Source organism: Aaosphaeria arxii (assembly GCF_010015735.1).
Source record: "Aaosphaeria arxii CBS 175.79 unplaced genomic scaffold BU24scaffold_2, whole genome shotgun sequence".
Taxonomy (NCBI): domain Eukaryota; kingdom Fungi; phylum Ascomycota; class Dothideomycetes; order Pleosporales; genus Aaosphaeria; species Aaosphaeria arxii.
In genome coordinates this window covers 3,549,899-3,576,200 of record NW_022983475.1, presented here as the reverse complement: position 1 = coordinate 3,576,200, position 26,302 = coordinate 3,549,899, and the positions used below count along the sequence as shown (strand labels likewise).

The window sequence follows — 26,302 nt, the reverse complement described above, 5'->3', positions numbered from 1 at the left end:
GCCTGCAAGTCGGAGGTTGCGGTTTCTCCGCGCCGATCAAGATGCGGCTACGTCTCCAATTGAGCTCTCCCGCGCCGCGCAATCGTCCAAGAGCTCTAGCAACTCCACCAACGTTGCAATTATTTGACAATGCGGTGGTTATTTTCTTTCGTCCTGGCGACGCTGCTAGCAGCGGTCCATGCCGTAAGCTATACTGGCAGTAGATTGTTGGTTGTATTGGAGGATGCGGCAGAGAAGGAGAAGTATGGAGTATTCTTGGGAGACTTAGAGAGTAAGTGGAATCTGTTATGATATGATTTTATTGATATTTGGAACGGCATTGGAGCGCTTGACGGGTTACAACTCTTCAGGCCATTTGGTATTGATGTCAAGTTTCAATTGAGAACGTTGCTAGCTTCCATACTTCAATAGGTTTCTGAAGCTTACATTCAGGATCCGGCTCCCAATCGTTTATAAAATTGCATCTGGAGTTGATCGTGCTAACGAATTGCTCTCATAGGCCGCGGCTATCATATCACGACAGAATCGCCTAAGTCCGATAAGCTCTCTTTGTTCAAGCACGGCGAACGAGCATACGACCATGTCCTCCTCCTCCCCTCCAAGGCGAAAGGCCTTGGGCCCGCTCTGACCGCGAACCTTCTACTCGAATTCATGAAGAAGGAAGGAAACATTCTACTTGCATTGTCCAGCGAGAATGGGACCCCATCATCCGTCAATTCGCTACTCCTCGAGTTGGACATCCATATTCCGTCAGACAAGGGTGCCGTTGTTGTGGACCATTTCAACTACGACTCTACTTCTGCGGCGGAGAAGCACGACGTTCTTCTTTTGCCATTCCCTAAAGCACTCCGACCGGATGTCAAGAACTACTTCGGCGGCGAAGGTGTCATCGCTGTACCAAGGGCCGTTGGACAGGTTCTTGGAAATGATTCGCCGCTCCTCGCACCTGTCCTCCGAGCTCCAAGCACGGCTTACAGCTACAACCCCAAGGATGAATCCGATATCGTGGAGGATCCCTTTGCTGTTGGTGCCCAACTCAACCTGGTCTCCGTCCTCCAGGCCCATAACTCTGCACGACTGGCCGTTCTAGGTTCCGCTGAGGTACTTCAGAATGCCTGGTTCGCCGAGAAAGCTACTCTTAACGGCCAGGCTGTCAAGACTGCCAACCGCGATTTCTCGGAGAAGCTTACAAGCTGGACATTCAAGGAGACTGGTGTCTTGAAAGTTGGCAAGCTTTTGCACTACCAGGACGAGGGTGTAAGCAAGAAGCTCAACACCTCTGGCGCCCTTCCTGAGAACAACCCTCAGATCTACCGCATCAAGAGCGATGTCGTAAGTCGAACCACGTCCTCCGCATTTCCCCTCTTTCTAACACGCACAGGCCTTCCAAGTCGAGCTCTCCGAGTACTCAAAGACTCATCTTGTTCCTTTCGTACCTGCTGACTCGGATGTGGTTCAACTGGAGTTCTCCATGCTCTCACCTTTCCATCGTTTGAATCTCACACCAATCTCCAAGACCGCCAACGCTACCATCTTCGGCGTCTCCTTCAAGACCCCCGATCAGCACGGTATCTTCAACTTCCGCGTCAACTACCGCCGCCCATTCCTCACCAACATCGAGGAGAAGAGGCAGGTCACCGTGCGCCACTTCGCGCACGACGAGTGGCCCCGCAGCTGGCAGATCAGCGGTGCCTGGGTGTGGATCGGTGGAATCTGGGTTACTGTCTTCGGCTGGTTGGCCTTCGTCGCCGTCTGGCTCTGGAGTGCGCCTGCGGAGAAGACCGTGAAGAAGACGCAGTAGAAGGGAAACGAAATGGAAATGTATCAACAATCTGGAGTTTGGCTTGATTTGAAAGAATCCAAATACCGAACATTCACCACCTGTGAATTGGGGTGACGAGGAGGCGAAATTTAGCGGGAAGCCGGGGTTCGCGTGGAAAGACGAATGAAAGTCAAATTTAGGCACGATCCTCACAAAACTATTTTGTTAAGAAAAAGATTATATCACGCATTTTGAGCGATGCAGAATCATTGTGTAGAAGAACGGATTGGGTTCTCAATATAGCTATTAAAAGGAAATAGGATACTTGCTGTTACGTCAGGGTAGGGGTATATATGTGCGAAATCTATGTCTTGGTCTATGGTTTCTTATGTGCATGAGAGCTGAATGAGTAGAAAACCGATCCGTCGAAAGACTTGCTCTAGAGGCTAGCCATCTCTGCCTCCCCTTCAACCTTCTTCTTCCTTCCGAAGCAACCACTACCGGTCTTGGTGTCATATCCCTCCCTAAAGCAAAGGCCAGGGTGGAAAAAGTTCAGAGCGAGAACACCAGCACTGATGATAGCGCCCTCGAGTCCGATGAAGTAGCTCTGCGTCTTGATCAACCTCCCAGTCCACCCCTCGCTCAACTCGGCAACACGGTACACGGATCTCGTGAAGATGCACAGAGTGGCGAATGACAGCGCGACGAGGAATCCCTGGAAGGCCCAGCTCTGTCGGAGTTTGGCGTGCGTTGGGTCGAGTGCGCCCTCAGCGCCGAGCTGGCGCACGCGCTTGAACGTGCGGATGGAAAAGTCGAGGGCCAGGCAGATGAAGATGAGGAGCGTGAAGACCTGGACTGCGAGTCCGGCGATCATGATGTTGTTACCGGTCGTGGGGTCCTCGTCGGCGTGCGATTTCGCACTGGCTAGGCCACCGCCTGCGGCTTGGAGCAGGAGGGATGCAACGTCGCATGGGATGAAGATGCGCGGGTAGGATAGAGGCTTGATGCGGGAGTTTTGCGGCCCAAAAGTGAGGACGATACGCGATAGGCAGAGATAGATTCCTGCGGCAAGGAAGGCCGGGGCGATCGTCAAGCAAATGATTTGGATGAGAAAGGGATTCTATACAAGCGCTGTTAGCATGCTTCAATGTTCAAACTTCTTGGGCTGGGTCGCATACTTCAGCAAAGGGATTGTAGTAACTAAGATCCCGGCCAATATAACCAATGACTTCAAGTGCGCATCCAGACACCATGGCGATAGTGAACCCGAGAAAACGTCTGCTGAGGACTCCCTGGCCGATGAAAAGTATAGTCGATATACCAAAGAGAACCGTGAAGAGGATGTTCGCGGCGAGCGAAGGCCGATAGCCCCAGTATGAGAGCGCCAGGGGACATGTATCCAGTGTGCAAGAATCACGAAAATTCTTGCGATCGTTGTAGGATTGTTTTTCATCTCTTGCCACGAGGGCGATTAATGAGTACGCGATCGATGCCATCGTGTACTTGTAATTAATCAGAGAGCTCGGGGTGAGTGTAGACGTTTGAGAGGACCATCGATCAAAAGGAGTCCTCGAAGGATGGGGGAAGTGAACACTATGTATAGTTGCGGTTACCTGCAAGGTTATTACGAAGTCCCCGGGATCGCCCAATATTTGACTGTCGTTACGTCTCAACGTAGCAACCGTTAGAAGCTTTGAGCCGCTTACCGAAGGCAAGCCACCGTTGTTGGATACAGTGTAAACGAGGACAGAAAGCGAGCTAAAAGTGCGCCGGTGGACACTGGCATACTTAAGGCAGTCCTTAAAGTCACCCACGCCGCTCCCGTCTAGCAGAAATACAATGTTTTTCCCTAGAGTGCGTCAGCACGATTATACATTCGTGCACCGCGAAGGAATTGCATGCCCCTCCTCGCAGAAGCGAGGCATCTGGAACTTTGAGGATGGCCCAAGAGAGAGTTCTACATTCTCTGATTGGACGGGACGAGGTTCCAAGTGCCACGCGATGTTAATATGATGCGTTCGCTTAGAGATTAGGAGCGGAACCAACGAGCGGATGATCATCTACCCGAGGTAGGGGGGGTCGGAATTGAGTGCAGACGAAATAGGAAATATGTTCGACAAGGCTGAAGATTGGACGCTACTGCACAATAGGAAGCAGGTATGTAAAGAGTAGCGTAGGAGATTGCAATTGAACCATATTTTTTTTGGATCCTGTAGTGCGTAAGGTCCAATACTTATATTTGCAAGCTGCAGCAAAGGAGGAAATGTACGATCGACTGCGCTAAACCTGATGGGATTCCAGAGGTAGTTTCAAGCAACGCCAAGATAGCTTATAGGTACTGCATCTTCTAATTCTGTCTATGTTGTGGCAATATATGGCCGGATGTCTAGCATGTCTCTAGCATTAAATATGTATTAATAGAGTCGTGATCGTTTGGAAGGACCTTACCCAGATCCATAATGATGCGCCGGAACTCCAATGCGGTTGCTGCTGGCGGAAGATGGATTTACACAGATTTAAGTATGGCGATGGAATCGTTCTTAGGCTTGCTCATCAAGACTAACTTGCGGCTGCTTTCTCAGATGGATGTATGGGGACCTCGAGACGCGTATTTTCGGCCATCATTCTTGAGAAGGCAATACCAACACCTTCAATAACGGCAAGAAGGACGGCACATCCAATTGCATTGTTGCGCATCGCCCTGGCACCTCCTCGGACTGCAAGAGCACCACCTGGTCAATTTAGCGACCTATCATTCGAGAGAGTTCTCCATAACGTGCGTAACATATCTAATGTGTAGGATCGTGCACATCGATTGGAACATACCAGTAAAGAAGCCACTAATGATTGCATTCCATGGATCTTCCTTTTGCCTACATTTTGGTCAATTTAAGCCACAAACTACCTCTAATGATGCCTCTCGTACCGAATGCCTTTTACAGCACAATCAAATGTCGAATAAAGACCTCCCCAGACGCCAAAGTTGCCCCCAAGTACGGGTGCTCGAGCCTTGAGCGACGTAATTGCCCCAATTCGTCGCTCGCCACGAGGTGAATTTCTATTGACAAGTTCAGTAGACTGGTAATATAGACATAATCCACTTCCTAGATATATCTTACCGAAATCCCTTGATTCCATGCCATATAGCTCCACCTATCGACTGGCTCGAGTCAGCCGCTAGTATCATGCAACTCAAAATTACCGGGTAGTTGGCTCTGCTGTGCGACCATGGGGGAAATCCACAACTTACTCCCATACAAAAGGCTCCGCCGAAGTCACTCACTGTGACCCAGGGGCAGGGATCTCTGCTATGATCCATTGAGGATGCTCATGAATGAAAAAAAAAACCACTCAGTATTGCGTCAGTACGATAGTGTCCACTGGTGAGCAGTCGTAAAACAGAGTTTCTCCGAACGCCGACTATCATCACGTGATAGCTTAGATGGGGACGATAGCGGGTACAATATCAATCTCAATGGATAGATGAATGCCTCGCGAGGGGATATTTAGTAAAACGTTCGAAGCATAGTGTATCGTATGGGGAATGGAATAGAATTATAAGTGCAAAGGAAGCGTTGTCAGGATCAATTGGGTTCCTACTCGTAGCCATAGGTTGGTCGGTAGCTGAAAGGATGATTCAAACATTTGAGGCCCAATGCGATCCAAGACCATTAAAATATTAGACTCGTGAACAGCTGAGTCTCTCTGGAATGTACGGAGTATATGGTGTCAATTGTGGGTTCAATAAACATTGATGCTCTTCGGCTGAAGTGCACAGTGTTGTCTCGAACAAGCACCGGAAGTGGGAACGACTTGTTCCTAGATACCAACGTGTAGTACGGCCAACGAGGATACCTGCATGGTTGTGTGAGACGAAATGACGAGTCTTGTTCCGTCCATTATTGATGAATTGAATATCAAGACTCGAGACAACACACTTGATGACAAGACGGAATCGAGGCAGTAAGAGGAATAGAGAAGCACAGAAGGTCGGTTGGAGTTGCAGCAGTTGGCTGGAGAGCAGAGCCATTACCAATCCCCTTTCGCCATTAGCGCATATCCCAGCACGGCGTCTTCTAGAATCACCGACATGGAGGGTTCAACGCCTCTGCATTCCACTCACTCAATCAACATATCAACATCTATCATCCTTAGTCCTCGTTTGAGAGTCCCCGAGTGACAACGGTTCTTGGATTATTTTTGGCGGCTCGCAGCAGGAAGATCGCGCGCATCGTGGGCTTCCTGGCCACATCATTCTGCCTACGTGTGTCGCTTGGCAGTTGGCGAACCCTCTAAACGTTCAATTTTGGGTTTCGTCACCTCCGGCCCTTTTCACCGACCATCGTGGTTATCGCTTTCGTTGCCATTGTTTGGTTGAACCACTCTTGACTGCTATTATTTGCCCTAAGTGGCACAGCTGCTATTTTGTAAGTCTGCTACCGAGGACAGGAGAGGGGCATCGGCACGTACTAATCAACGCCCAGTGGTACCCGACTACCATCGCATGCGGATTGACACAACCTAGGTGCGTGGGATTCTCCTCAGGGGAATGCTTCTTGTTGCTTCTGCTTCACAAAAGAGAAGCATGTGTTGCAACAAAAGCGACTGCCCCGCCCCCAGACATTCGCTCCTCCCCGGCGGCAATGCTAACCGACGTAGACCCTACCCACGAGCCCGAATTTCACCTGCCGAACTGGAAAACTGGAAGGGGCACGCAAGCTATTAGACGGGTGCTGAGGGAGGAACAATCACAGATATGGCAGCGGCAACTGCTGGTAAGTCTTTGGGTTTCTCCATGGTTCCGCCAGGGTTCCCACAACACCCCTCCATTATTCCCTCCACGACCTCAACATTCTCCCTGCACGATGGCTCTCCTCGGGGGCGCTGCTTTTGTTACAGTTTTTCTAACATCACTTGCCGTCTTTTCAGGCTATGAGTGGAATCACTCCGGCTCGTCGCCGCTTCGCTCCTCCCCTGATACAACGTCATCGATGTACCCCGATAGACCAATCCGTCCTCTACCTAAACGCCGTCTTCGAACCCGATTATCTCCAGAACAAGTCGAGACGATCACATACCCTCCCGCACCGCCATCCACAGGCCCGCTGTTCAGCTTTCCATACCCAGAAACCAGGGGAGGTGCTCGCGTGGGACAGCGAAGGGGAGAAAGTGATCATCACTCGTGCCATTGCGGTCACAATCATTCCGAGTTAGAAAGCGAAGACGAGGAGGATGAACGTGGGGCTCCTTTACCATCCTCGCCAAGCTATCACTATAGCCGAGCCTCGCAAGGAAAGCCTACCCCCACCGTAAACACATATCCAAAGCCTGTCTCAGCTGCGTCCTCGGTTGACGGGTATGAGTCATTCGAGAATACAAACAACAAGAAGAAGCGGAAGATCCCAAATATGGGTAGCTCAAGCACCCACCATAGCAATCTGTCCACAGATATGGCTGGAATGGGCATATCCCATGCTCACGAGTCTGTGGCTCCGGATGATATTGATGGACCTGGACGTTACTACGGTTCTGCTCCGTCTACGCCTCAGCATAACAGTTCCGGTACAGGCATCTCAGGTGCGGGCAGAGGCCGATTTGGACGATCCGCGTCTGGAAGATCGGAGCGACGTGTATTGGGCAACTCTACCAACATTGCCAATGCTAAAGCGAGTAACAAACGTATGATAATTTTTTTGGCAATTCCGCCTTCACCTTAATGTTTGAAGTCCGTGCGCTGACATATTTTGTTGCTAGGACCCCCAGATCAAGGCGGCATCATCAGCACAGCAATCGCGAACGCCCAAGCCACGCCCCCACAAACATACGCCGGTAACGAGAACGTGAGTCTTCTGCAAAAGGAAGCATCGAAGACTAGTGCAAAGCAGACTCAGTTCACTTTTACCTGCGGGTCCGACTCAGCAAATAAGATGGTTTGGCCCGGCCAACAGAACGGAGTCTTTTCTACCCATACCGAGTTTACTACCCATCCCGGAGAATACCCTCCTGGTCATTTGCCGCCAGGCGTAAAGGTCGGGGGCATACGTACTTCGCGCTCCGATGTCCCGGCTGTGACAACACATGGAACGCAGACAAGCCCTAATATGAATGGTACACATTATCCTCCTGGAGCAAAGAACTCTTTACAACAGAAAGGTGGCCACCCTACCCAACAACAACCCCCACCTCCGAAGCCCCGCCGGAGTGCATCCAAGCTTTACGCTTATGCAGCTCGTAAACGTCGCATTCAGCAAGAATACGCCAACTTTCACAACCCTCCTAATCCAGCCTGGATTTGCGAGTTCTGTGAATATGAGGATATATTTGGGACTCCGCCGGTCGCTTTGATACGCCAGTATGAGATGAAGGATAGGAAGGAAAGAAAGCGGTTGGCCGAGAAACGAAGACTCCTAGAAAAGGCGCGAATGAAGGGACGTAAAGGCAAGAAGGCAAGCAAAAAATCTCAAAACAATGCAAACAACGCTCAACACCATCAAAACCCACCCCCAGGAGATTATGACCGACACCCAGATGACGGTCTACTCGAGGTGCAGGATGACGAATATGACGACGAGGACTTCGACAAACTCGACAAATTCCACCAATTACCGCCTCAATCGTGCGACCATCCCGGCTGTCATCACCACAATCACCCAAAGCCTCCTATTCCAGTCTCCGGTGATCACCGCGGAGGCGGAACGGGACGATCGAATGGTGCATAGCTATCGGACATGATGGGGTGGGCCGTCTTTGTTCCTACATTGTTTTTCGTTTTACTTGTCAGCGTTTATGTTGCGCCAACGGTCTCAATACATGACCTGTGCGGGCAGGGGTGGGAGCTTCTTTTGACTGCATTCTCTGGATCTTTCAATCTGTGAATGAACTCAAGTCAAGGCAACTCGACTTGGACATTTGCCTGGATTGGATCGATCGGAAATTATGTGACTGGCTTCTCATGCCGGCCACAATTACTTCAATTCCCATTGATGGCTTGTCATTTGGACTGTTACCCACCCTCGGTCCATCACTCCATGTATATTCGAGGTTGTCGGGCAATTCCCTCCATTTCGGTTTTAACATCACGATCCATGTCACCAGCGTCACAGCATCCCAATAACATCAGCATTTCCCCGGAGCTCGATAATTCCCTGTCGTTTTCGCATTCCCAACCCGATCCCTCCATACAATTGCCCCCGTCCCCAACCCTCCACATTTCCGCTTTCCGGAAGTAACAACCCCACTCAATACCGCAGCTGTCGAAGGAAGAAGAAGAAGAAGGAGAAGGAAGAGAGAGCCAGAAGAGAAGGAGAAGAAGATTGGAAGATAAGGGGAGAATAGGCAGGAAGCCTTGATGAAGAAAGAAGAAGAAGATACACACGTCAACGCACAAAGCCAGCATCCAGCTTAAACGCATTGGATATCTGTTCGTGCTCAATGGGTGGCCTACTCTTTAGTTGAAGGACTTTGGATAGGGTTGTATTTTAGGTGTACATGGAGGCCGGATCTCACTGTTGCCTATGGCAAATGCTGTATATGAGTAGTCGTAATATAGCACAGTAATTGACGCTCGTTGCCCCCCAATTTGTTAATTCTGTGAAACAGTTGCTAGCTAAAATCCCGATATGTAAACCTGCCGAACCAAGGAAAGACGAAACGTGATTGTGAATGATTATGGATGCTGGGTGATTGCATCAACGTTATCCTGATATTATATCCTTCGAGCAGTGCACAGTAACCCCCAAAAAGATTGTAAAACATGACTGACTAGAGTCGTACCGTCAAATCCAAAGAAACAGTTTTCCACCATCCTCTACACATTTCCTGGCCCTCGGAAAAGAAACAAGCAATCTTATTCAGACTCTCACAAATATCGCAGTCGACTTTCCTAGTCTTGAGAATCAGTAAGTTCCAAAGAATCCTCGTAAAAGCATAGAACAAAAACATACATACCGTAAACCCGATTCTTCAGTACACACCACCCATAGAACGTAAAGTACGTCCATCTAGAGCGGCGCCGCCATGGAAGCACTTTTCATCCTTGCCCCGAACGCTAAATCCATCGCATTCGGACTCAGAATCCCAGGCCTCTAGGCCATAGCGAGCAATACCAAGCATGCTTTCCCCTAGGTACAAGTAGTCGATCTCCATCGAGTTGACCTTGGTAGGTGAACGCAGGTCTGGCAATCCCAAAATTCCACCCTTGGTTGGTTGGGAGGACCGCGCCCTCTCTTCGTGGGAGATGAGGATTGGGGAGGTTGCGTGGGCCTCCGTTTCGGGAATGCCAGCGCGGGCAATGGTCTCAGGGGCCTTGTAGGGGATCAGGGTGGAGGACTTGGTGGCCATTGTGGATGGTATTGCGGCGTAATGGAACGATACGAACAATTGTAGTAAGAGCTATGAGAAAGTGTAGATTGGAAGTCGAGGATGTTGAGAGTGGAGTGGATAGTTGAGTTGAGAGAAAGAGGTCTTTATATACTTTGTGAAGAGAGGGAGAATGGGCGATGTGAGCTTCATTTCCTGACGTCCGTGGAGGCCGAAAGGGTTCGGGAGTCGAATTGACGTAGAAGAATCAGGGTGGTGAGAAGGATTTGGTGATATCGAAGTACGTATGTGGAGGCTTCATGGTATGACTTTCTCTAGTTACCGGACGTGCAAAGACCGGTTGATCGACAGAAAGGGCGACAGGGCGACGAAAAAAGCATAACCAAAGATGACATAGACGTTGGGTATTCTACTCGAACAAAAGCAGGCAAAAGGAGTGCTCGATTGGGAAATTCATGAGTCCGTGATAAGTCCTTCAGTGGTGAATTGTAAAGACCTGCAGCTAGAGTCAGATTGTCCTGCGTCAAAGCTATCACATTTCGGAATAGCTGCAGTATTGGAGGACAATTGAATGAGCCGGGCCGGATCGATGCACTATTGTCTCGCGATGTATAAGGAAGTCCTTCAGCCTTGTAGATAATTCCGGTGTGAGGCTTGCCTGGATGCAGACAGATACTAGCGGCATTGTCCTTCACTAAAGCTTCTTGTCTTACTATACATTCGGTAGATGACCCGAGTATAAACCTCCTGGCGCTATGATCTGAGCTATTATCATGTTCATGTGTGGCTGATCTGTGCGTCCGGTGAGCATGGTACCGTGGAGGCTGCATTGTGGTGGTCCTTCGAGGCTGCATAAATGAAATGTGGGAGGACATTGCAGACGCCTCACTTCTGGCGGCCGATTCAGAACTAAACGGCCAAAGTTCAAAACTGTGCAATGAGATATACATAAGCTTCTTATGGTAACATTTCATATTGATCGAGTAACCATTTTCTTTTTTTTGAGTTGTCAGAATCTCATTTTGAGGCAACTCTCTATCAATACGTCGCCCCCAATCCTTCCTATTTGTTTATCTTCTTTCCTATCGAATACACACTGCGCTACGCCTTGTGGGGAAGTTCCTCGTTCTCGACCCATCTGATGACAACCTAGGTTTCTTGAATATCACAGGGCTTGATATTGAAAAATGCCTGTGCCACAGGACAGTCGGTTCCATATCTCTGGAGCGCATCTCTGATTGCCACATGCATTGAAATTTCCGGAACGTCAAAACGCTCAACTTTCACCAGGTCGGCAAACCTTTGCGCAGTATCCCCTTCCATGAACTGATAGCTGGTTGCCAACCCCTTCATCGCGTTCGCTGCATCACCCCTTTCGAGCGCAATACTTGCATGTCTGAAGATCTTCTGGATGTCCACCTTTTCGACGGTAAACCTCGTTTCCAAAATGGACTCAAGGCAAGCGAGAATGCTGTTTTGGGTAACTCCTCTTATGGGTGCAATGTGAACGGCGCGATTTGCGACGTAACTCGGGTGGAGAACCATATTTACAACAGTCTCGGCGATGGTGGGCAAAGGAGTCCAGAATAAGGGAGTGTTACCCGTTCCGTAAATGCGAGCCTTTCGGTTCGGGATATCGAAGCCAGCGGGGCCTCTCATCAGCCCTGTTTGAAATGTCAGAGTGCTGTACGCCCGTAGGAGATTCTTCGTTTCTCTGGACGCCAACTTACACATATCGAAGAAAGGTCCGCCGTTCAATGCTGTCCAACAAATCTTCCCACCCTCGCTCAATTTTTCGAGATAAGCCCTGGTCCGTACCTTTCCACCCACACACTGTTCTGGCAGGCGACGAAATTCTTCTCTCATGATATCGCCAACAAACTCATTGGCGAAGTAAAACCGGACGCCTGCCTCAACAGCAGCGTCGATGATGAGTTTGGTAGGCAAAAATTGTGTAGCTGCGCCGTTGATGCAGTTGATCACAGCATCTTTGCCTAGAAATGATGCTTTCAGAGACTCGAAAGAATCGAAATCCACGAGCTTGTGGATAATGTCGGCATCGGTCGGAAACTGAAAGTCTGGTGACTGGCGCGATATTGCGGTGATTTGGAAGCGACCTGTGTGCTTGAGGAGCTGCGAGATGACCTCCTTGCCCACACTTCCTCGAGGCTATATTGGTCGTACTTGTGTTAGAATATGGGTATCTATGTGCCGATTACCTCAGTATGTTCGTACCCCTACAATCGCAATCTTCTTTAGTTCCATCTCTTGCGCCATTGTGAGTTCCGTTGAACTGTAAGGTCGATATTGTGTCAAGTCGAATAGTAAGAACTGTTTCTGTATCGTGTGCTGTGGATGGGACGAGATGCTGATTATATGCCATCAAGTCATCTTAGGTTAGGTTAGCCGATACCATGAGTCAATTGCTGCCTCGGGGCTGCCTGTTTCTGCCTATGGCTGCCTTAGGATGCTGACTACACCTGCAGCTTTTGCATGGTTTGGTCTACATTAATGCAGCGCGACAAAAGCTATCAGATCTTTGTTAATGAAGGTATGGTCATTGTAGCTCAATTATTCCATGGTGGAAGCATCTATCTACGGATGTGGGTGCTTTATTAGGTAACTTGAGACTTGGTGTCGGCATATGAAATGGGATAGGGTAGCCGATCACGTGGCTATTAACACACCCGTTACCATATACCGACGGGAGAGCTCCTCCCTGGTTCCATTCCCATCTTAGTTCGGAGGAGGTGATTCGGGGATTAAAGTCGAGTTGTCGCGCATTTCTGGCCATCTATCAGTGATCCTACTTCTTTGCTCCCAAAAACTATCAGACCTATTCAAAATGAGCTCTCAAGGCATAGACAACAATATCGCAGGCCGATTGGCCCTGGTGACGGGCGCCTCAGGAGGGTAACCACGCCTGCTCCCGATGTGCATCATAATACAATATCTAATCAGAATTCCAACAGCATCGGAGGCGCATCTGCTCGTTCTCTCTACCTTCAACATGTTAACCTGGCACTTTCCTACAACTCGAATGTCGACAGCGTGAACCAACTCGCCTCGAAGCTACAAGAGGAATACAAGCAAGCGTATCCTGATCGAACCCCACCAAGAATCTCGACACATCAGGCAGATCTATCCGACACAGAGGCGACAATTCAACTGTCTGAAAAGGCGAAGAGCGAGCATTCCCAGGCAGTGGATATCCTGATCGCAAATGCGGGGTTCGGAAAGCGCATTACCGACATTGAGTGAGTTTTGAATTCCGATTCGTGATGCTCAGGGCACACAATCAATGCTTGCATCCAGACACTGATGAACTATCAGAGAAATTCCACTTGATCTTTTCCAACACACGTTAAATGTGAATCTCCAAGCACCATTCCTCCTGGCGAAGAGCGTGGTGGGGCACATGAAGCAACAACGGTGGGGCAGAATCATCTTCGTATCCTCAATCGCCGGTTACGGCGTCGGGTTGAATGGCTGCCGTACGTGAAGCACCAGACCATTCCAACTGAATCAGCACACACAACTAACACTCCACAGACTATGCGGCTTCAAAGGGCGGCTTGACCGCAATGATGAAGAACCTCAGTACTCGCCTGGCCGAATACAACATCACCGTCAACGACGTTTCCCCGGCCATGATTGGAGAGACCGGACTAATCCCTAGCGGCGATAGCGTCCCAGGCCTGGCCGAGAGCATTCCTCTTAAACGACTAGGTGTGCCCTCGGAAGTTGCAAATGTTGTTTCGATGTTCTGTACGACTGGATATATGACTGGACAAAGTGTATTGCTGGCAGGAGGATTGAATCATAAATAATTGAGGAAAAGCTAATGCATGTAGAAAATGAAGTAAAATTCCTGCAATCACAAAAGATGATGCTGATGGATACCCAAGGAAACTATATACAAAGGCAAATCTTGTTCATAAATGAAGAAAGATAAGCACTTTATAGCTGAAATGCAACGATTCCCCATGAAAATATCAGAAAAAGAAGGTCGAAGATCGTCCTCGGCCGCGGTCCGATGGGTCGGCAAGAATACCGCACGCGAAGACTTAGTGCGTCATCCCCAGATCAAAGTTGAAGGCAGCGGCAGTTGTCATAAGTACAATAATCTTGCCCCTCCCTGCTCCTCATATTGAACATCTTAATAGGCGCTCGACCCAGTAAAGAGATCAATTGCCGCTATTATTCCAACAAATATGTCTCAGAAAGCCGCACTCCTGATTGGTAACCTCAACCACACAAAGAGCCAATGGCAGGAGGTCGAGAGCGTCGCTTCAAAACTGTACGAGTACCCGACTGGATCGCGGGAAGATTTCATATCGAAGTGCCAAAAAGGTGATTTTGATGGCGTTTATGCGCTCTACCGGAGCAATGATTCGAACAAGATTACCGGCAACTTCAACGACGAACTCCTCGAGGCGCTCCCATCATCGCTTAAGTACATCTGCCATAACGGTGCTGGCTATGACAACATTGATATCCCCGCGTGCACAAAAAGGGGCATATCTGTTTCGAGTACGCCGGTGGCTGTCAATGATGCGACCGCCGACGTGGCTCTCTTCCTCATGCTCGGCGCGTTGCGTAATATCACACAATCTTTCCGGGCCGTGAGACAAGGTGAGATAACAACTACACACCGCATTACTGCCGGCTGATATGATAGGCAATTGGCGCGGTAACTTCGCATTGGGACATGATCCTAAGAACAAGGCTCTCGGCATCTTAGGTATGGGAGGAATTGGCCAAGCTATGGCGAAGCGGGCGAGGGCATTCGGGATGACGATCCAATATCACAATCGTCGGCGACTGAGTCCAGAGGAGGAAGAAGGAGCAAAATACGTTAGCTTCGAAGAGTTATTGAAGACATCTGACGTCCTTAGTCTGAACCTTGCGCTCAATCCGTCTACGAGGCACATCATTGGCAAGCCACAATTCGACATAATGAAAGATGGTATCATTATCATCAACACGGCGCGCGGGCCACTGATTGATGAGGCAGCACTTGTCGATGCACTCAATAGCCGCAAGGTCTGGTCCGCGGGATTGGATGTGTTCGAAGAAGAGCCCAAAATTCATCAGGGGTTGTTGGACAACGAGAATGTTGTTCTATTGCCGCACGTCGGAACGGCAACGTTCGAAACTCAGGTGAGCATGATGGCGAGAAGTGAACGGTGTTTGAATTGGAAACTCATATTTGGTGTAGCGCGATATGGAACTGCTTGTTCTGGACAACCTGAAGTCGGCAATAAGTCAAGACAAGCTGTTGACACAAGTTCCCGAGCAAAAGTAAGCCTACAGCTCATGTAATAACTAGAGCCATATTTGAGAATGTAATGAAAGAGGACTCGGCGAAAATACTTCGGTTTTTGTAGCAATCATGGAGAAGGAGTTGTTGTTCTACTCCTTTTGCGTGCCGAGGAAGGCACGGCCCTCGTTCGGATGAAAGGACCTGGAAGCTCAGCAGCACTTTCTGAGGTATCTCACAAGAATTTATCGTCAAGATATCTCCTTTTGGATATTCAGGATTGCCGACGGATCAGTTCATTACTTTTCACAATAGGCTTTTGCTTTTAAAATATTGTAGTACGCCCAGTCACAAGAAGTACAGCAATGTATTCAGCTTTATTCAATCGACTACCTAGAGCTCTAGACATAGACAAACGACAATAGGCCCCCAATTATGGCCTGATCATTTAACCCTCATCATTCGATTTGGTACAAACATCATGAAAGGAACAACACGTGACTCAATTCTGAGATGCCGGGCGGCGTTTGTCGGCTATCAAGCCTCGCCAAGTTGGCTACAAGCGACCCGCGAAGATTAAGTAGACAAGCCTTTATTGGCATTTCCACCACTTATCAGCGGTGGCTTGAGAAGCTGTCAAACGCCGGTAAGCACATGTAATTCTTCAACAATATTCACGGCTAGGTTTACGGCTTCTGGTCCTCTCTTCAACTGTTGCAAGACGCTCCATGGGAACGGTCCGTTGTTCAGAGCCGCCCCCCGCAAAACTCTTAGTCTACCCCACGCCACCACAAGACCCGCTTTCTGTCCAATCCAACAAATCTCCTGTCCATGGGGTAACACTCCGACGATCAGTAGTCACCGTTACCACGCTACCGAGGTCAATGCCGAACAATACTATATATTGGGGCTGATGATCTGATTCTAACAAGATGCCCTCATCTCCAGCATCTTCCAAATCCTCCAGGTCTTCCTCTGTCTCTTCAACTACACCGCTACGACAATCGTATAGCGAGGAAGAAGCGGTTGGCAGTAGTTCAGCTGTGCAGCCACTCTTGAGAACCTCACGCCAGACTACGTCATCCCTACACGGGGCCAGGAAAATGGCGAAGACTAGCATGTCGGGCATATGGGCGGATATTGTTGCTTATCGTCGGGTCTATCTCCTGACAGCAGTGGCCTCCTTCGGTGGCATGGTACGTCTCCAGAACGCTCGCCAAACAGGATGTGCTCGACGCGTCGAGTCCGGCAAATTCAATGAGGCGGTGCTAATGCGACAAATAGCTTTTCGGATGGGACACTGGTCTCATAGGAGGAGTCTTGACGATGAAGGCTTTTCAGCATTCGTTCAATTTGGACAAGGATAGCGACGACTTTAGTAATTTGCAGGGCAATATTGTCTCTGTGCTTCAGGTAAGCGATCGTTGCATCTAAAACTAGGAAGCGAACCACTAACATGTTGTAAGGCGGGATGTTTCTTCGGTGCTTTGTCTTCATTCTACATCAGCGATAAATTGTAAGATTTACAGTACTTTCCTTTAGGGAAGAATTTCTGCTCATACTCATCTAGCGGCCGCAAGCGGGCATTGATCATCGCCGATATCATTTTCATCATCGGGTCGATCGTTCAAACATTGTGCGCACTTGGTACGACGAGCCTCGCACAGTTGTATGTTGGTAGGGTCATTGGTGGTTTTGGAGTTGGACTCATCTCAGCTGTTGTCCCTACGTACATTGGCGAGAACGCGAATAAAGAGATTCGCGGACGATGCATCGGATGGTATGTCCCAACATTTCTCTCTTCAAATTAAAATCAGTCTCTAACGCGCCACGCAGTATGCAACTTTTCAACGTTACCGGTATCTGTTTGGCTTTCTTCGTCAACTACGGCATCAACCTGCATATCCCCGGTCTTTCCTCGTCGAAGTGGCGGATCCCATTCGCACTGCAGATGCTTCCGGGTGCCATTCTGTTGGCCGGCATCGTTTTCATGAACGAGTCGCCCCGATGGCTCGTAGAAAAGAACCGCATCTCGGATGCCAGAAAGGCTCTCTCCATCGTCCGAGCCAAGCCCATTGATGACGAGGCTGTAACACGCGAACTCGACGAGATCGTCCTCGACTTCCAGGGACACGAGAAGATCTCGCTCAGGGACCAGCTCAAGGACGCTTTCTCGAGCAAACGCATGTTCTATCAATGCTCGTTCGCGGTGATCCTCATGTTCTGGCAGCAGTGGACGGGAACCAACAGGTACGTTTCGGGTTCTCGCATATGGAACAAATGTCGTGCTAACTCATCATTCAACAGCATCAACTACTATGCACCTCAGATCTTCCAATCCATCGGTCTGAAGGGAACTTCTGCAGGACTGTTCGCAACAGGAGTGTACGGCATTGTCAAGATCGTCTGCACAGCAGCGGGCCTGATGTTTGCAACAGAGCAAATGGGCCGCAAGGTATGTCGTGGAACCCGCCCGTCCGCTGCCCAGCCTCACATATCATATTCCTCTCTTTATCTCCGACCGCTCATAAATTAACCGTCCTGAATTTTCGTTTCCTATCCCGTCGGGCATGAAAACAAACAAAAAGCTGACAATCATCTGCAGTGGAGTCTCCTGGTAGGCTCAGCGGGCCAAGCCTTCGCTATGTTCTACATCGGCGTCAACCAAGCAGTGCACCCGCCCAAGGAAGGCAGCGCCCTCACCGGAAACAGCATCTTCGCAATCATCTGCGTCTATCTCTTCGTTGTGTTTTATTCGTTCGGTACGTTGGTCCTGACACGTCTTCCCCCAACTCTTCCCTCTTCCATCCGACCATGCATTTCGCCTCCCAAGGCGCCCTTCACCGACGAACCCCACCCCCCTGCCAATCACCCTCCCTACTTTTCCTGAATTGTCAGGCTAATGATGTGTTTGTTGTATCTTTTAGGCTGGGGACCCATCCCTTTTGTTCTTTCTAGCGAGTGCAGTCCGAATAGAGGTACGTACATTTACGACACCCGCTACACCTGATCCTCCGCACCATCTCGTTTACTGCAAAGTGTATTGTCTACGTGGACCTATGGAAGATTCCCATACCCACATCCACATGCATGAAATTGATCATCTCTACCTATACGCCCGAAAAGGCGGGTTTTGCAAGCGCGTAACTAACCACATCACTCACAGTGCGATCCCTCGTCATGGCAGCAGCACTGATGACCCAATGGCTCTTCAACTTCGTGATTGGTAAGTCCTCCCCATTCACATTCCCCTCCCCCCGCCTTCCCTCCCTCCCTTTCTTCCCCTCCCGTTCGCCGCTCAATATGTGTGCATTCATGTATGTATGTGCTGTTCAATTCCCATGCTGATCATACGCCTTTCCACAACAGCGAAAATCACACCCATCATGCTCGACAAGATCACCTACGGCACGTTCCTGCTCTTCGGCAGCGCGTGCATCATGATGGGCTTTTACACGGTCGCCTGCGTCCCTGAGACCAAGAACGTGCCGCTCGAGTCGATCCACCTGCTGTTTGAGGGGGACATCGTCAAGGGGTGTATTAGAGATACCGTGCCCCGGTACTCGCGGGCGAAGCAGTTGCAGAATCACAGGCATGGCGAGGATGATCATGATGGGATGAGTGTGGATGAGGGGGTGAAGAAGGGGGATGAGACGTTGAGGGTTGATAGGGTGGATAGTGTTTAGATGTTGGTGGCTCTTCTGGGGGGAAAGAAAGGGAGATGTGGAGAGTAATGTTGTATACGAAGTGAGCCACTGTTTGACTTCGATGGCCCGCCGTATAGAGATGTAAATAATACAGTACCGGTGTTCATCTTCGTCAGTAAATAGTAGACATCACATCCAAAAGAGGTCACTACACAAACCCCGTCTGCCTTCAACCCTCTCTTCCCCGTGAGACAAACATCACACGACAAGACACGACAATGGAAAAACCTACCCTCCAGACCGCCTCTCTCCCGCATTCTCTCCGCCCTGCGGCATTTTATGTTTCCCCTCCCCACCGTCTAAGGAAACAACAAAGTGAAGGCAAATTGATAATCCACAACTGACAATCTCCCATCCCATTTCCCGCCTCAACGGACCGAATGAGAACGTCGTGTTGAATCTCGGTCTACAACATGTGCATGCTACGTGTACAAACACATGAAGATCACTTCACGAAAGGGGACTTTTTTTCGGGGCGTCAGGCGGGTGGATCGAGGGGTTAGGCGGGCGGGTAATGTGTATGTATGTGTATCATGTATGTATGTATGTGTAGAATTGCATGTACGGAGTATGTGTATGTAAGTTTGTGTGTGAGATTATGTGTATGTGAGTATTCGGCCCGTATATGGGTGATAGACGGTCAAGAGTGAGGCGGCCGCGACCCAACGCTGAGGTATGTGGTGAGTGGTGGTGGCGGTTTCACGCAAGGCAAAATGCTAAGGCAAAATGGATGTTAAAGGCAGCGAGATGACCAGTCGGTCTTTCGGACGAGCGCGAGCGGCAAGCGAGGCGAAGCGAGACATGTGGTGCTGGACGGAAAGGGAAAAAGATGGGAACGATTGTGTTCGTCTAGACGTTCGTTCGTTCGGACATCTGTTCGTTGGGTGGTCGCTGCTGGTGAGTGGATCGATCAGTCCGTGGTATTGAGGCCTTGGTTGTTGCGTGGTCGTGGGACCGGGGGTGTTGGGCATGGTTAGCTGGGATACCCATTGCTTGGGATCGTGAGGTTTACCGGATCATTCGAAGGACGGGTCGCACAAACACTCGTACTTGTACTTGTACAGTTACTTTTGCTGTGTGCTGGTTAAGCTATGTATGCAGGTCGAGTCAAGTCGAGCGTGTTTTAATTTATTTGATTAGATGCCGCAAGTAATGTGCGGTCTACCATCTCTCCCCATCCGCATCGAGTAACGGGGTGGTCCTGGTTGGGAGACACTTTGTGACAGCGGCACGACGTTTTGTCCGGTGTCTTGATGCAGCGCACCAAGTGGACGAGGCAGAAGAGAAAAAGGGTTTGGTTCATGTTTGAGCGTTATTTTTTCTTTTTTCTTTGTTGTCTGTTCTCGGTGCTTGCCGTCATAGAATGGTTTGGTATGGTATGATAATGGGATTTCTTAGTAGCCTCTTCCTTGTCTTTGGAGGCCATAGTCCAGATGTAGTTACTAAGGCACACGGCTGGTGAAACTTGAGCCTTCGTTTGGTCTGTGAGCTGGGCACACATGCATTTCCTAGACAAAAAGACAGTATCTACCTACTCCGTAGTCCGTACTCCATAGAAATGAAATGGTTTCGGGTGTAAGTTGGTGGCAGTGACATTGTTGGGATATGCGGTGAGAGAGCACGAATCGAATCATCAGTCGATTTGTCCCGTTCATCCATTCATTCCCAGTTTGATCTTAATTTGCTTTTTTTGATTTCGAGCAAACCCAAAGGTCGAGGCATGCAGGTCAGGTTTGTGTGCATTCGTGGTCGGTGAACTCGGGTGTAAGTGTTAACCGTCCCGGCCTTACCTTGGGTAGGAAGGTACCTCGTAAGGTAAGCATATTTGAGGTCGGGCAGATATGGATGGTAGGTATCACGGCAGCCGACGCATGAGGCATGTACCGATACCGTATCGTACACAGTAGTATGCAGCCACGCAGCCCTGTTTTGGGCCCTGCTTATTCTTTTCGTTTCCTTTCTTCTTTTCTCCCTCCATTCTGTTCTGATCAGTGACGAAATGGGGTAGACTCGGTTCGCCTCGCCTCGCTACCCAGTCCAGTGACCCAGTTCCTGAGTGGCGGCGGTGGGATTGAATAAGGCCGAGCTGGAGCTTGGTTGCAACGGGAAGAATGGGAATCTGAGAAGGACTGTGGCGGATTATTACGTTCGTGGGTAGCATTTTATTGAAGAATGGTGATCTTGCACTCGAGTAGTTCTATGGTTGTATTGGTCAATAATATGGGAATTGTTTTATATGGTTATTTATGGAAGTGGATTTATTGAATTGTGGGTAGATCACCGAAGTAATAGTTGGGATATCACTGTATTTTGCATGGAGGAATTGGTGCTCTCAGCAAATAAAAAGAACGGAATTGCAATTAGTAGTGAATAGGAGTAATGGGAGTAATACTGGTATGGAGTAGAGTGTAGAGTGTAGTGAATAGACATGTGTAGAGCGGAGGATGGCGCGTCACGGGTGGCGGATTGGGCCTGCAGGTCGATGTCATAGCCCAAAATAGCCGATCATGTCCTATTCCACTCGGGCTGACCTCACTCTACACTCTGCACAAGTATGTACAGTACAACCCAAAGAAATAATTCCCACATTTTCCAATTGTCTGTCCTTGATTTTGGACGGGATTATTTTATTTTTATCGTATTATTGCTATTATCCCTGAAACGTATGCCAAACCTGTACATCGCATTGGCTACTATACTGCCTTTTGCTCGCGTGCCGACCCGTCAGTCTAGAGGGTACTTGTGGACAGTAAGTAAATACAGTAGAAGAGAAAGTACCTTTCTTCTTGCCCGCCCCACTCTGACGGTGTCCGTTTTGGTGGACGGTGACAAGTATGACGAATGACGAGGACAGTGTGGACAAGTGACAGGAGTGACACAGTAACAGTAATAGTACCGAGTAGTGATTGCCCCTCTATCACTTCTTTTTTGCTCTATAGTTACCTACAATACAACCTCACTTCTATTATTTTCCCTTCTGTCTCTCCTCATTCATAATCAAAACATCCACATCCACATCCACTAAATTATTAACCCCCGCCGACAATCACGCCGTTTTATTACTCCACCATCCCATAACGCACGTGGATGCATTCGTACCCTCTCGATTCATTCATTTCCTTGGCCCCGCCGCTCTCCTCCTACTCCTCCTACTCCTCCTACTCCTCCTGCATGCTTCGTCTTCCCTTCTGACCTCCGTAACCTCTCCCTCTTCTGGGGATTCCCTGCTGCCACCTGCAAACATCACCTTGTCTGTGCAGCTTCTTCCTACCCTCGACCCTGCGTCTAACGCAACACCTACCCTGTCACCTCCTCCGCTCTCTCACCGGGGGAAAGCCTCTTCAGGTTCTCGTACCGTTCCCACCTCCCCTCTCCACCACCACTACCGCCGCCGCTGCTTCGACGTCGCCTTCGCCAGTGCGCTGTAACCCATCCTGTCGTCGCCTCGATCTTCACGTCTGAACGCACATCCTGACCTTCATCGCCGAGACCACATTCGCGTTCGTCTCACTGCACCCGTAGCCGCTGCCGTTGCCGTTGCCGTCCTCCGTTTTCCAATATAGACTACCATGTACGTCGACCTCAGCTACTCTTCTTCCTCTTCTCCAGGGCTCGCTTCAATCTTTCTCTCGTTTGTGCTCGAGTCTCCCTCCTGCCTCTCTGTCCCCTCGTCCCTGTCCTCGTCTTTGTCTTCATCTTTGTCCTTCTGCATTGTCCTCATCGTCACCGTTATCTATCTCGTCTCTACCTACTGACGGCAATCATGGGCAGCATTGTATTACCTCCGCGTGCTCCTACGCACAACCGCAAGCATTCTTTCAACCTCACAAACAAAGGCATCCTTTCCCTCAGCACTAAGAACACGGCCAACGTCGCTCTACCCACTGGCAAGCGCGAGGTCCCAATCCCTCCTCCCCTACCTCCTCGACGCAACACTGTCAACAAACCCCCACTAAAGTTACACTCGGTCACGCTATCGGGAGGCATGGAGTCCAGATACAATCGTCCGTCGTCACCACGAAACCGCTACGTGAACCCTGCCAGATCATCCACAGGTACTTTTGGGGACCCATATCATGATTCTTTGTACTATGGCGGGCGGACGAATACGTCACCAAGGTCAAGCGGGGATAGGTTCGGTAGCTCCTATCAGCCGCATGCCACTGTTTACACCCCGAGCTCTTCGTCCGGATCCCGCACGAGCGCGCTGAAGTACGATTCATACTCTGGCCGGCCCAGGCGTAATACGCTTAACGATGACGAACGCACTGGCAGGCCCAATCTTCGAGAAATCCTCCCCCTACCACCTACCTCCTCAATTCCAATCCGTTCCCCAGCATTCCAGCACAACTTTCACCATAACCGCCCTTCCAGCCCACTAGCAAGTTCGTTCGATAGCAGAGGAGATACGTATATCCACGGGCCAACTCGCCATGAGCATAAGAGAATCTATAGCGTAGATGACAACAGCCATAAGGCTAGATTGGTGGCTGAAAGGGAGGTGATTGAGCCTCGACGGCAGGACAGTCGCTCACAGCGCGACTACAACGTGACGAGCGGGGGCAGGAGCTATCACACAAGCTCGAGCAAATCCCAGCCTCGTCCTACCGACCTCAACGACGACGGATATTCTTACACCGATGCAGCGGGCATGTATCGCGATACGGAGCCTGCATGGCGTCGACCGCGCTCCGGAAGCGTCGAGCGAGGATCTCGGCCTAGCAGTCTGATTGTGGACAATAGAGCACCCAGAAGTTCTGCCAGGGAGCTTGGCCCACCGCCGTCTATGCGAGGGTTTGATAAGATCAACAACGGCATCCCCAGACGGGACCATCACGCCAGGTCTTCCTCCATTGAGAGATCTCGTGAGGTTCCCAAGTACGATCCTTACCCAGAAGCTGCCCCTTCAAGATCATCTTCGACTCGCCACCATGCTCCGGCCATACATCAAGAGCCTCGAGACCACCGCCGTGACACGACGCACGACAGCTATGATCGGAGAGACTACGACTCGGAGAATCGAAGACAGCCTGCCCCAGAACGATTCGAGGACCGAGACGTAGCAGCACGAGGCTTCGGTATCGCCCCCGGCCTAGTAAACACTCCCGCGGAGCGACAGCCCATCTGGAGTGCACATGAACAAGCTCGCCCTCGAGCCGATGAATACACCACGCCTTATTATCCTCCAGAGCGTGCCGTCGACCCACGTGCCTCCGATTCTCGAGTGGCACGTGACCGCGAAGCAGCTCCCAGGTATGACGAGCGCCCACAGGAACGGCGTGATACAGATGACCGCAATCATCACTCCAGCGTTGCACCAATTGCCGCTGGTGCTGCCGTGGGTGCCGTTGCTACTTTCGGCGCCGCTCAAGCCTTGAAGTCTAGGGAGGCCGATCGGGAACGCGACTCGGAGCGAGACCGCGAGTACGAGAGAGAGCGTGAGCGACGCAGGGAGATGGACGAGCGGGATCGACGGGATCGAGGCTCGGAAGACAGGCGAGACAGGGCATCCCCCGACGAGCGTAAAGACGATCGAGTTCCACTTGCATCGGCTGCCTATGCGTCAACACAAGACCCCGACCGCAAGCCGCCACGAGACCGCAGGTACGATGAAGAAGATCGATCACGCGAATCACGTGAGCCACGGGAATCCCGGAGCCGAAGGCACGAGGACGAGGGGCGTGAAAGGAAGTCTCGACGAGCAGCATCGTCGGATGGCAGTGGTGATGAACGAGCCCGCCATTACGTGGATCGGGAAGGTCGTGACAGCGATCGCCGAAAGGATGCTGCGCCGGAGGCCGCCTTGGACCCTGACGAGGAGTATCGCCGACGCATCCAGCAAGAGATGGACAGGAGTGGAAGGTCTGCTCGCGACTCTGATTCCGACAGGGAGAAGGACCGTCGCCGGCGCAAGGAAGCCCGGGACAGGTCTCGCGATGCCTCCCGTGGCCCTTCATCGGGTGCTCAAGAACCGCGTTCTGAGGGCCGATCTTCGAACGTCCTCGACACCAACATCACACAGGAGCCTGACAGTATCCCATCACCCTCTGGGGAACAGAGCAAGTCGGTGCAGATTGTCACGCCCCCTAAGGAGGCAGAGCCCAAGCCAAAGGGTATCCTCCGGAAGCCAACTGAGAAGTTCCCAGAGGATCCCGATCCGATTCGCGAGGGTGTCGCCCCTCATAAGAGCCAGCTGAAAGGAAAGGACATCCCGGTCGGTGCCCGCTGGACCAAGATCGACCGTCGACTCGTCAACCCCGAGGCGCTGCTCGAAGCCCAGGAGCGTTTTGAGGAGCGTATGGACTGTGTCATCGTACTCCGCGTCTTGACCAAGGAGCAAATCCAGAAGCTCGCAGATCGCACCAAGGAGATCCGCGAGGCTAGAGGTAAGCTATAATGCCGTCCCTTCGTGTCTTTCGTCAGAAATTAACACATTTCTTCAGAGGATGAATACGAACGTCGAGAGGGACGAGAGCGTGACTACCGGGACAGGGATCGGGAACGTGATCGTGACTACAGTCGACACCGCAGCCATCACGACGTAGAGGATAGAGAGCGCGGTCGCGCCCGCGATTACGATGACGACGATTATGACGACGTCGGTCGACGCGACTACGAGCGCAGGAGGGACCGTGATCAACCAAGGATGATCGAGGCGAGCAGATAAGGGCAACACGTGACCAGTGGTTTCATCGGGACTTCATCTGAACCTATATTGAAAGCAGTATTATTCTTGCATGTTTGAGTCTCATCTTGAAAAATGTTGATATATTGAGTGTAACCGAGGAAGACCAAAAGTCATCGGGGTTTTGACAATGACAAAAAGGTCATCCATTGTAGCGTTTTCCATCACCAGGCCAGCAAGCAAGCAAGCAGGGCACTCGAAGACAATGTACCAGTCATCACCACCATCAGTAGACTATCAGCATAGCATAGCGACCGGCGTATATTGTGTATTTCCCTTCATCTGTCCCAGAACTTCCACATGAATCTCTTCAATCGAGTAGTTTCCCCCCTTTATATAATGAAGGAACAATCAACTTCTGTACTGTTCCCAACTATCAGTTTCCCCCTGTTATATAATGAAGACCAAGCGCATCCCACCTGATCTGCTCTTCGAGTACTGAAGAGTTCGGCAGTATTGTCTGCCCATCGACTGTTCCTACAACAGTAAAAAACTTATACCTCTAAGTAATTTAAGGCCGAAGTTTGAAGGATGTAACAAACGTATAGGATGATTCCAGATTATTT

The 26,302-nt window shown here is 50.3% G+C and overlaps 10 protein-coding genes across 10 annotated transcripts; 6 read left to right on the top strand and 4 right to left on the bottom strand.

Moving 5' to 3' along the window:
• Nucleotides 1–79: 79 nt before the first annotated feature.
• BU24DRAFT_386881 (Dolichyl-diphosphooligosaccharide-protein glycosyltransferase 48kDa subunit) lies at nt 80–2,146 on the top strand. Its single transcript, XM_033524943.1, has 3 exons — nt 80–271; nt 500–1,332; nt 1,382–2,146. Exons 1-3 carry the CDS (start codon nt 130–132, stop codon nt 1,799–1,801), a joined length of 1,395 nt encoding a protein of 464 aa, XP_033388113.1. The 5' UTR covers nt 80–129; the 3' UTR covers nt 1,802–2,146.
• BU24DRAFT_419398 (putative sphingoid long-chain base transporter RSB1) lies at nt 2,037–3,728 on the bottom strand. Its single transcript, XM_033527205.1, has 2 exons — nt 2,941–3,728; nt 2,037–2,882 (listed from the first exon to the last, which is right to left on the bottom strand). Exons 1-2 carry the CDS (start codon nt 3,256–3,258, stop codon nt 2,202–2,204), a joined length of 999 nt encoding a protein of 332 aa, XP_033388112.1. The 5' UTR covers nt 3,259–3,728; the 3' UTR covers nt 2,037–2,201.
• Nucleotides 3,729–3,986: 258 nt separating this feature from the next.
• BU24DRAFT_419397 (mitochondrial import inner membrane translocase subunit tim-17) lies at nt 3,987–5,109 on the bottom strand. The gene is made up of 5 exons (XM_033527204.1): nt 5,013–5,109; nt 4,882–4,922; nt 4,689–4,820; nt 4,589–4,635; nt 3,987–4,494 (listed from the first exon to the last, which is right to left on the bottom strand). Exons 1-5 carry the CDS (start codon nt 5,079–5,081, stop codon nt 4,322–4,324), a joined length of 462 nt encoding a protein of 153 aa, XP_033388111.1. The 5' UTR covers nt 5,082–5,109; the 3' UTR covers nt 3,987–4,321.
• A 1,518-nt stretch (nt 5,110–6,627) lies between these two features.
• On the top strand, nt 6,628–8,481 carry BU24DRAFT_459404 (uncharacterized protein; the record flags this gene model as incomplete). The annotated part of the gene is made up of 2 exons (XM_033531723.1): nt 6,628–7,441; nt 7,517–8,481. The coding sequence occupies 2 exons, from the start codon at nt 6,628–6,630 to the stop codon at nt 8,479–8,481; spliced, it is 1,779 nt and encodes a 592-aa protein (XP_033388110.1).
• Nucleotides 8,482–10,248: 1,767 nt separating this feature from the next.
• Nucleotides 10,249–11,366, bottom strand: BU24DRAFT_126896 (uncharacterized protein). Its single transcript, XM_033520961.1, has one exon. It carries the CDS (start codon nt 11,053–11,055, stop codon nt 10,396–10,398), a length of 660 nt encoding a protein of 219 aa, XP_033388109.1. The 5' UTR covers nt 11,056–11,366; the 3' UTR covers nt 10,249–10,395.
• On the bottom strand, nt 11,231–12,346 carry BU24DRAFT_386875 (NAD(P)-binding protein; the record flags this gene model as incomplete). The annotated part of the gene is made up of 3 exons (XM_033524942.1): nt 11,231–11,735; nt 11,808–12,250; nt 12,317–12,346. 3 exons carry the CDS (start codon nt 12,344–12,346, stop codon nt 11,231–11,233), a joined length of 978 nt encoding a protein of 325 aa, XP_033388108.1.
• A 580-nt stretch (nt 12,347–12,926) lies between these two features.
• BU24DRAFT_342447 (3-ketoacyl-acyl carrier protein reductase) lies at nt 12,927–13,911 on the top strand (the record flags this gene model as incomplete). Its single annotated transcript, XM_033523319.1, has 4 exons — nt 12,927–12,994; nt 13,054–13,338; nt 13,415–13,575; nt 13,634–13,911. The coding sequence occupies 4 exons, from the start codon at nt 12,927–12,929 to the stop codon at nt 13,909–13,911; spliced, it is 792 nt and encodes a 263-aa protein (XP_033388107.1).
• A 282-nt stretch (nt 13,912–14,193) lies between these two features.
• BU24DRAFT_419391 (uncharacterized protein) lies at nt 14,194–15,774 on the top strand. Its single transcript, XM_033527203.1, has 3 exons — nt 14,194–14,716; nt 14,763–15,244; nt 15,303–15,774. Exons 1-3 carry the CDS (start codon nt 14,296–14,298, stop codon nt 15,387–15,389), a joined length of 990 nt encoding a protein of 329 aa, XP_033388106.1. The 5' UTR covers nt 14,194–14,295; the 3' UTR covers nt 15,390–15,774.
• A 673-nt stretch (nt 15,775–16,447) lies between these two features.
• BU24DRAFT_342932 (MFS quinate transporter-like protein QutD) lies at nt 16,448–19,030 on the top strand (the record flags this gene model as incomplete). The annotated part of the gene is made up of 10 exons (XM_033523339.1): nt 16,448–16,540; nt 16,629–16,757; nt 16,811–16,860; nt 16,915–17,124; nt 17,181–17,594; nt 17,652–17,799; nt 17,950–18,106; nt 18,272–18,322; nt 18,511–18,570; nt 18,714–19,030. 10 exons carry the CDS (start codon nt 16,448–16,450, stop codon nt 19,028–19,030), a joined length of 1,629 nt encoding a protein of 542 aa, XP_033388105.1.
• Nucleotides 19,031–22,814: 3,784 nt separating this feature from the next.
• BU24DRAFT_406391 (uncharacterized protein) lies at nt 22,815–25,718 on the top strand (the record flags this gene model as incomplete). Its single annotated transcript, XM_033525762.1, has 2 exons — nt 22,815–25,437; nt 25,495–25,718. The coding sequence occupies 2 exons, from the start codon at nt 22,815–22,817 to the stop codon at nt 25,716–25,718; spliced, it is 2,847 nt and encodes a 948-aa protein (XP_033388104.1).
• Between the last annotated feature and the right edge of the window lie 584 nt (nt 25,719–26,302).

Bases quoted from the DNA above. Each gene is read 5' to 3' on its own strand.
- BU24DRAFT_126896 (XM_033520961.1), bottom strand. From the start codon at position 11,055: ATGAAATGTTACCATAAGAAGCTTATGTATATCTCATTGCACAGTTTT.
- BU24DRAFT_419398 (XM_033527205.1), bottom strand. From the start codon at position 3,258: ATGGCATCGATCGCGTACTCATTAATCGCCCTCGTGGCAAGAGATGAA. The intron at 2,883-2,940 runs GTATGCGACCCA...GCGCTTGTATAG, and splicing joins ACTACAATCCCTTTGCTGAA to AATCCCTTTCTCATCCAAAT.
- BU24DRAFT_419397 (XM_033527204.1), bottom strand. From the start codon at position 5,081: ATGGATCATAGCAGAGATCCCTGCCCCTGGGTCACAGTGAGTGACTTC. The intron at 4,636-4,688 runs GTACGAGAGGCA...ACCAAAATGTAG, and splicing joins TGTGCTGTAAAAGGCATTCG to GCAAAAGGAAGATCCATGGA. The intron at 4,495-4,588 runs GTATGTTCCAAT...TAAATTGACCAG, and splicing joins CATTAGTGGCTTCTTTACTG to GTGGTGCTCTTGCAGTCCGA.
- BU24DRAFT_419391 (XM_033527203.1), top strand. From the start codon at position 14,296: ATGTCTCAGAAAGCCGCACTCCTGATTGGTAACCTCAACCACACAAAG. The intron at 14,717-14,762 runs GTGAGATAACAA...CTGATATGATAG, and splicing joins TTTCCGGGCCGTGAGACAAG to GCAATTGGCGCGGTAACTTC. The intron at 15,245-15,302 runs GTGAGCATGATG...TATTTGGTGTAG, and splicing joins CGGCAACGTTCGAAACTCAG to CGCGATATGGAACTGCTTGT.
- BU24DRAFT_386881 (XM_033524943.1), top strand. From the start codon at position 130: ATGCGGTGGTTATTTTCTTTCGTCCTGGCGACGCTGCTAGCAGCGGTC. The intron at 272-499 runs GTAAGTGGAATC...TTGCTCTCATAG, and splicing joins ATTCTTGGGAGACTTAGAGA to GCCGCGGCTATCATATCACG. The intron at 1,333-1,381 runs GTAAGTCGAACC...TAACACGCACAG, and splicing joins ACCGCATCAAGAGCGATGTC to GCCTTCCAAGTCGAGCTCTC.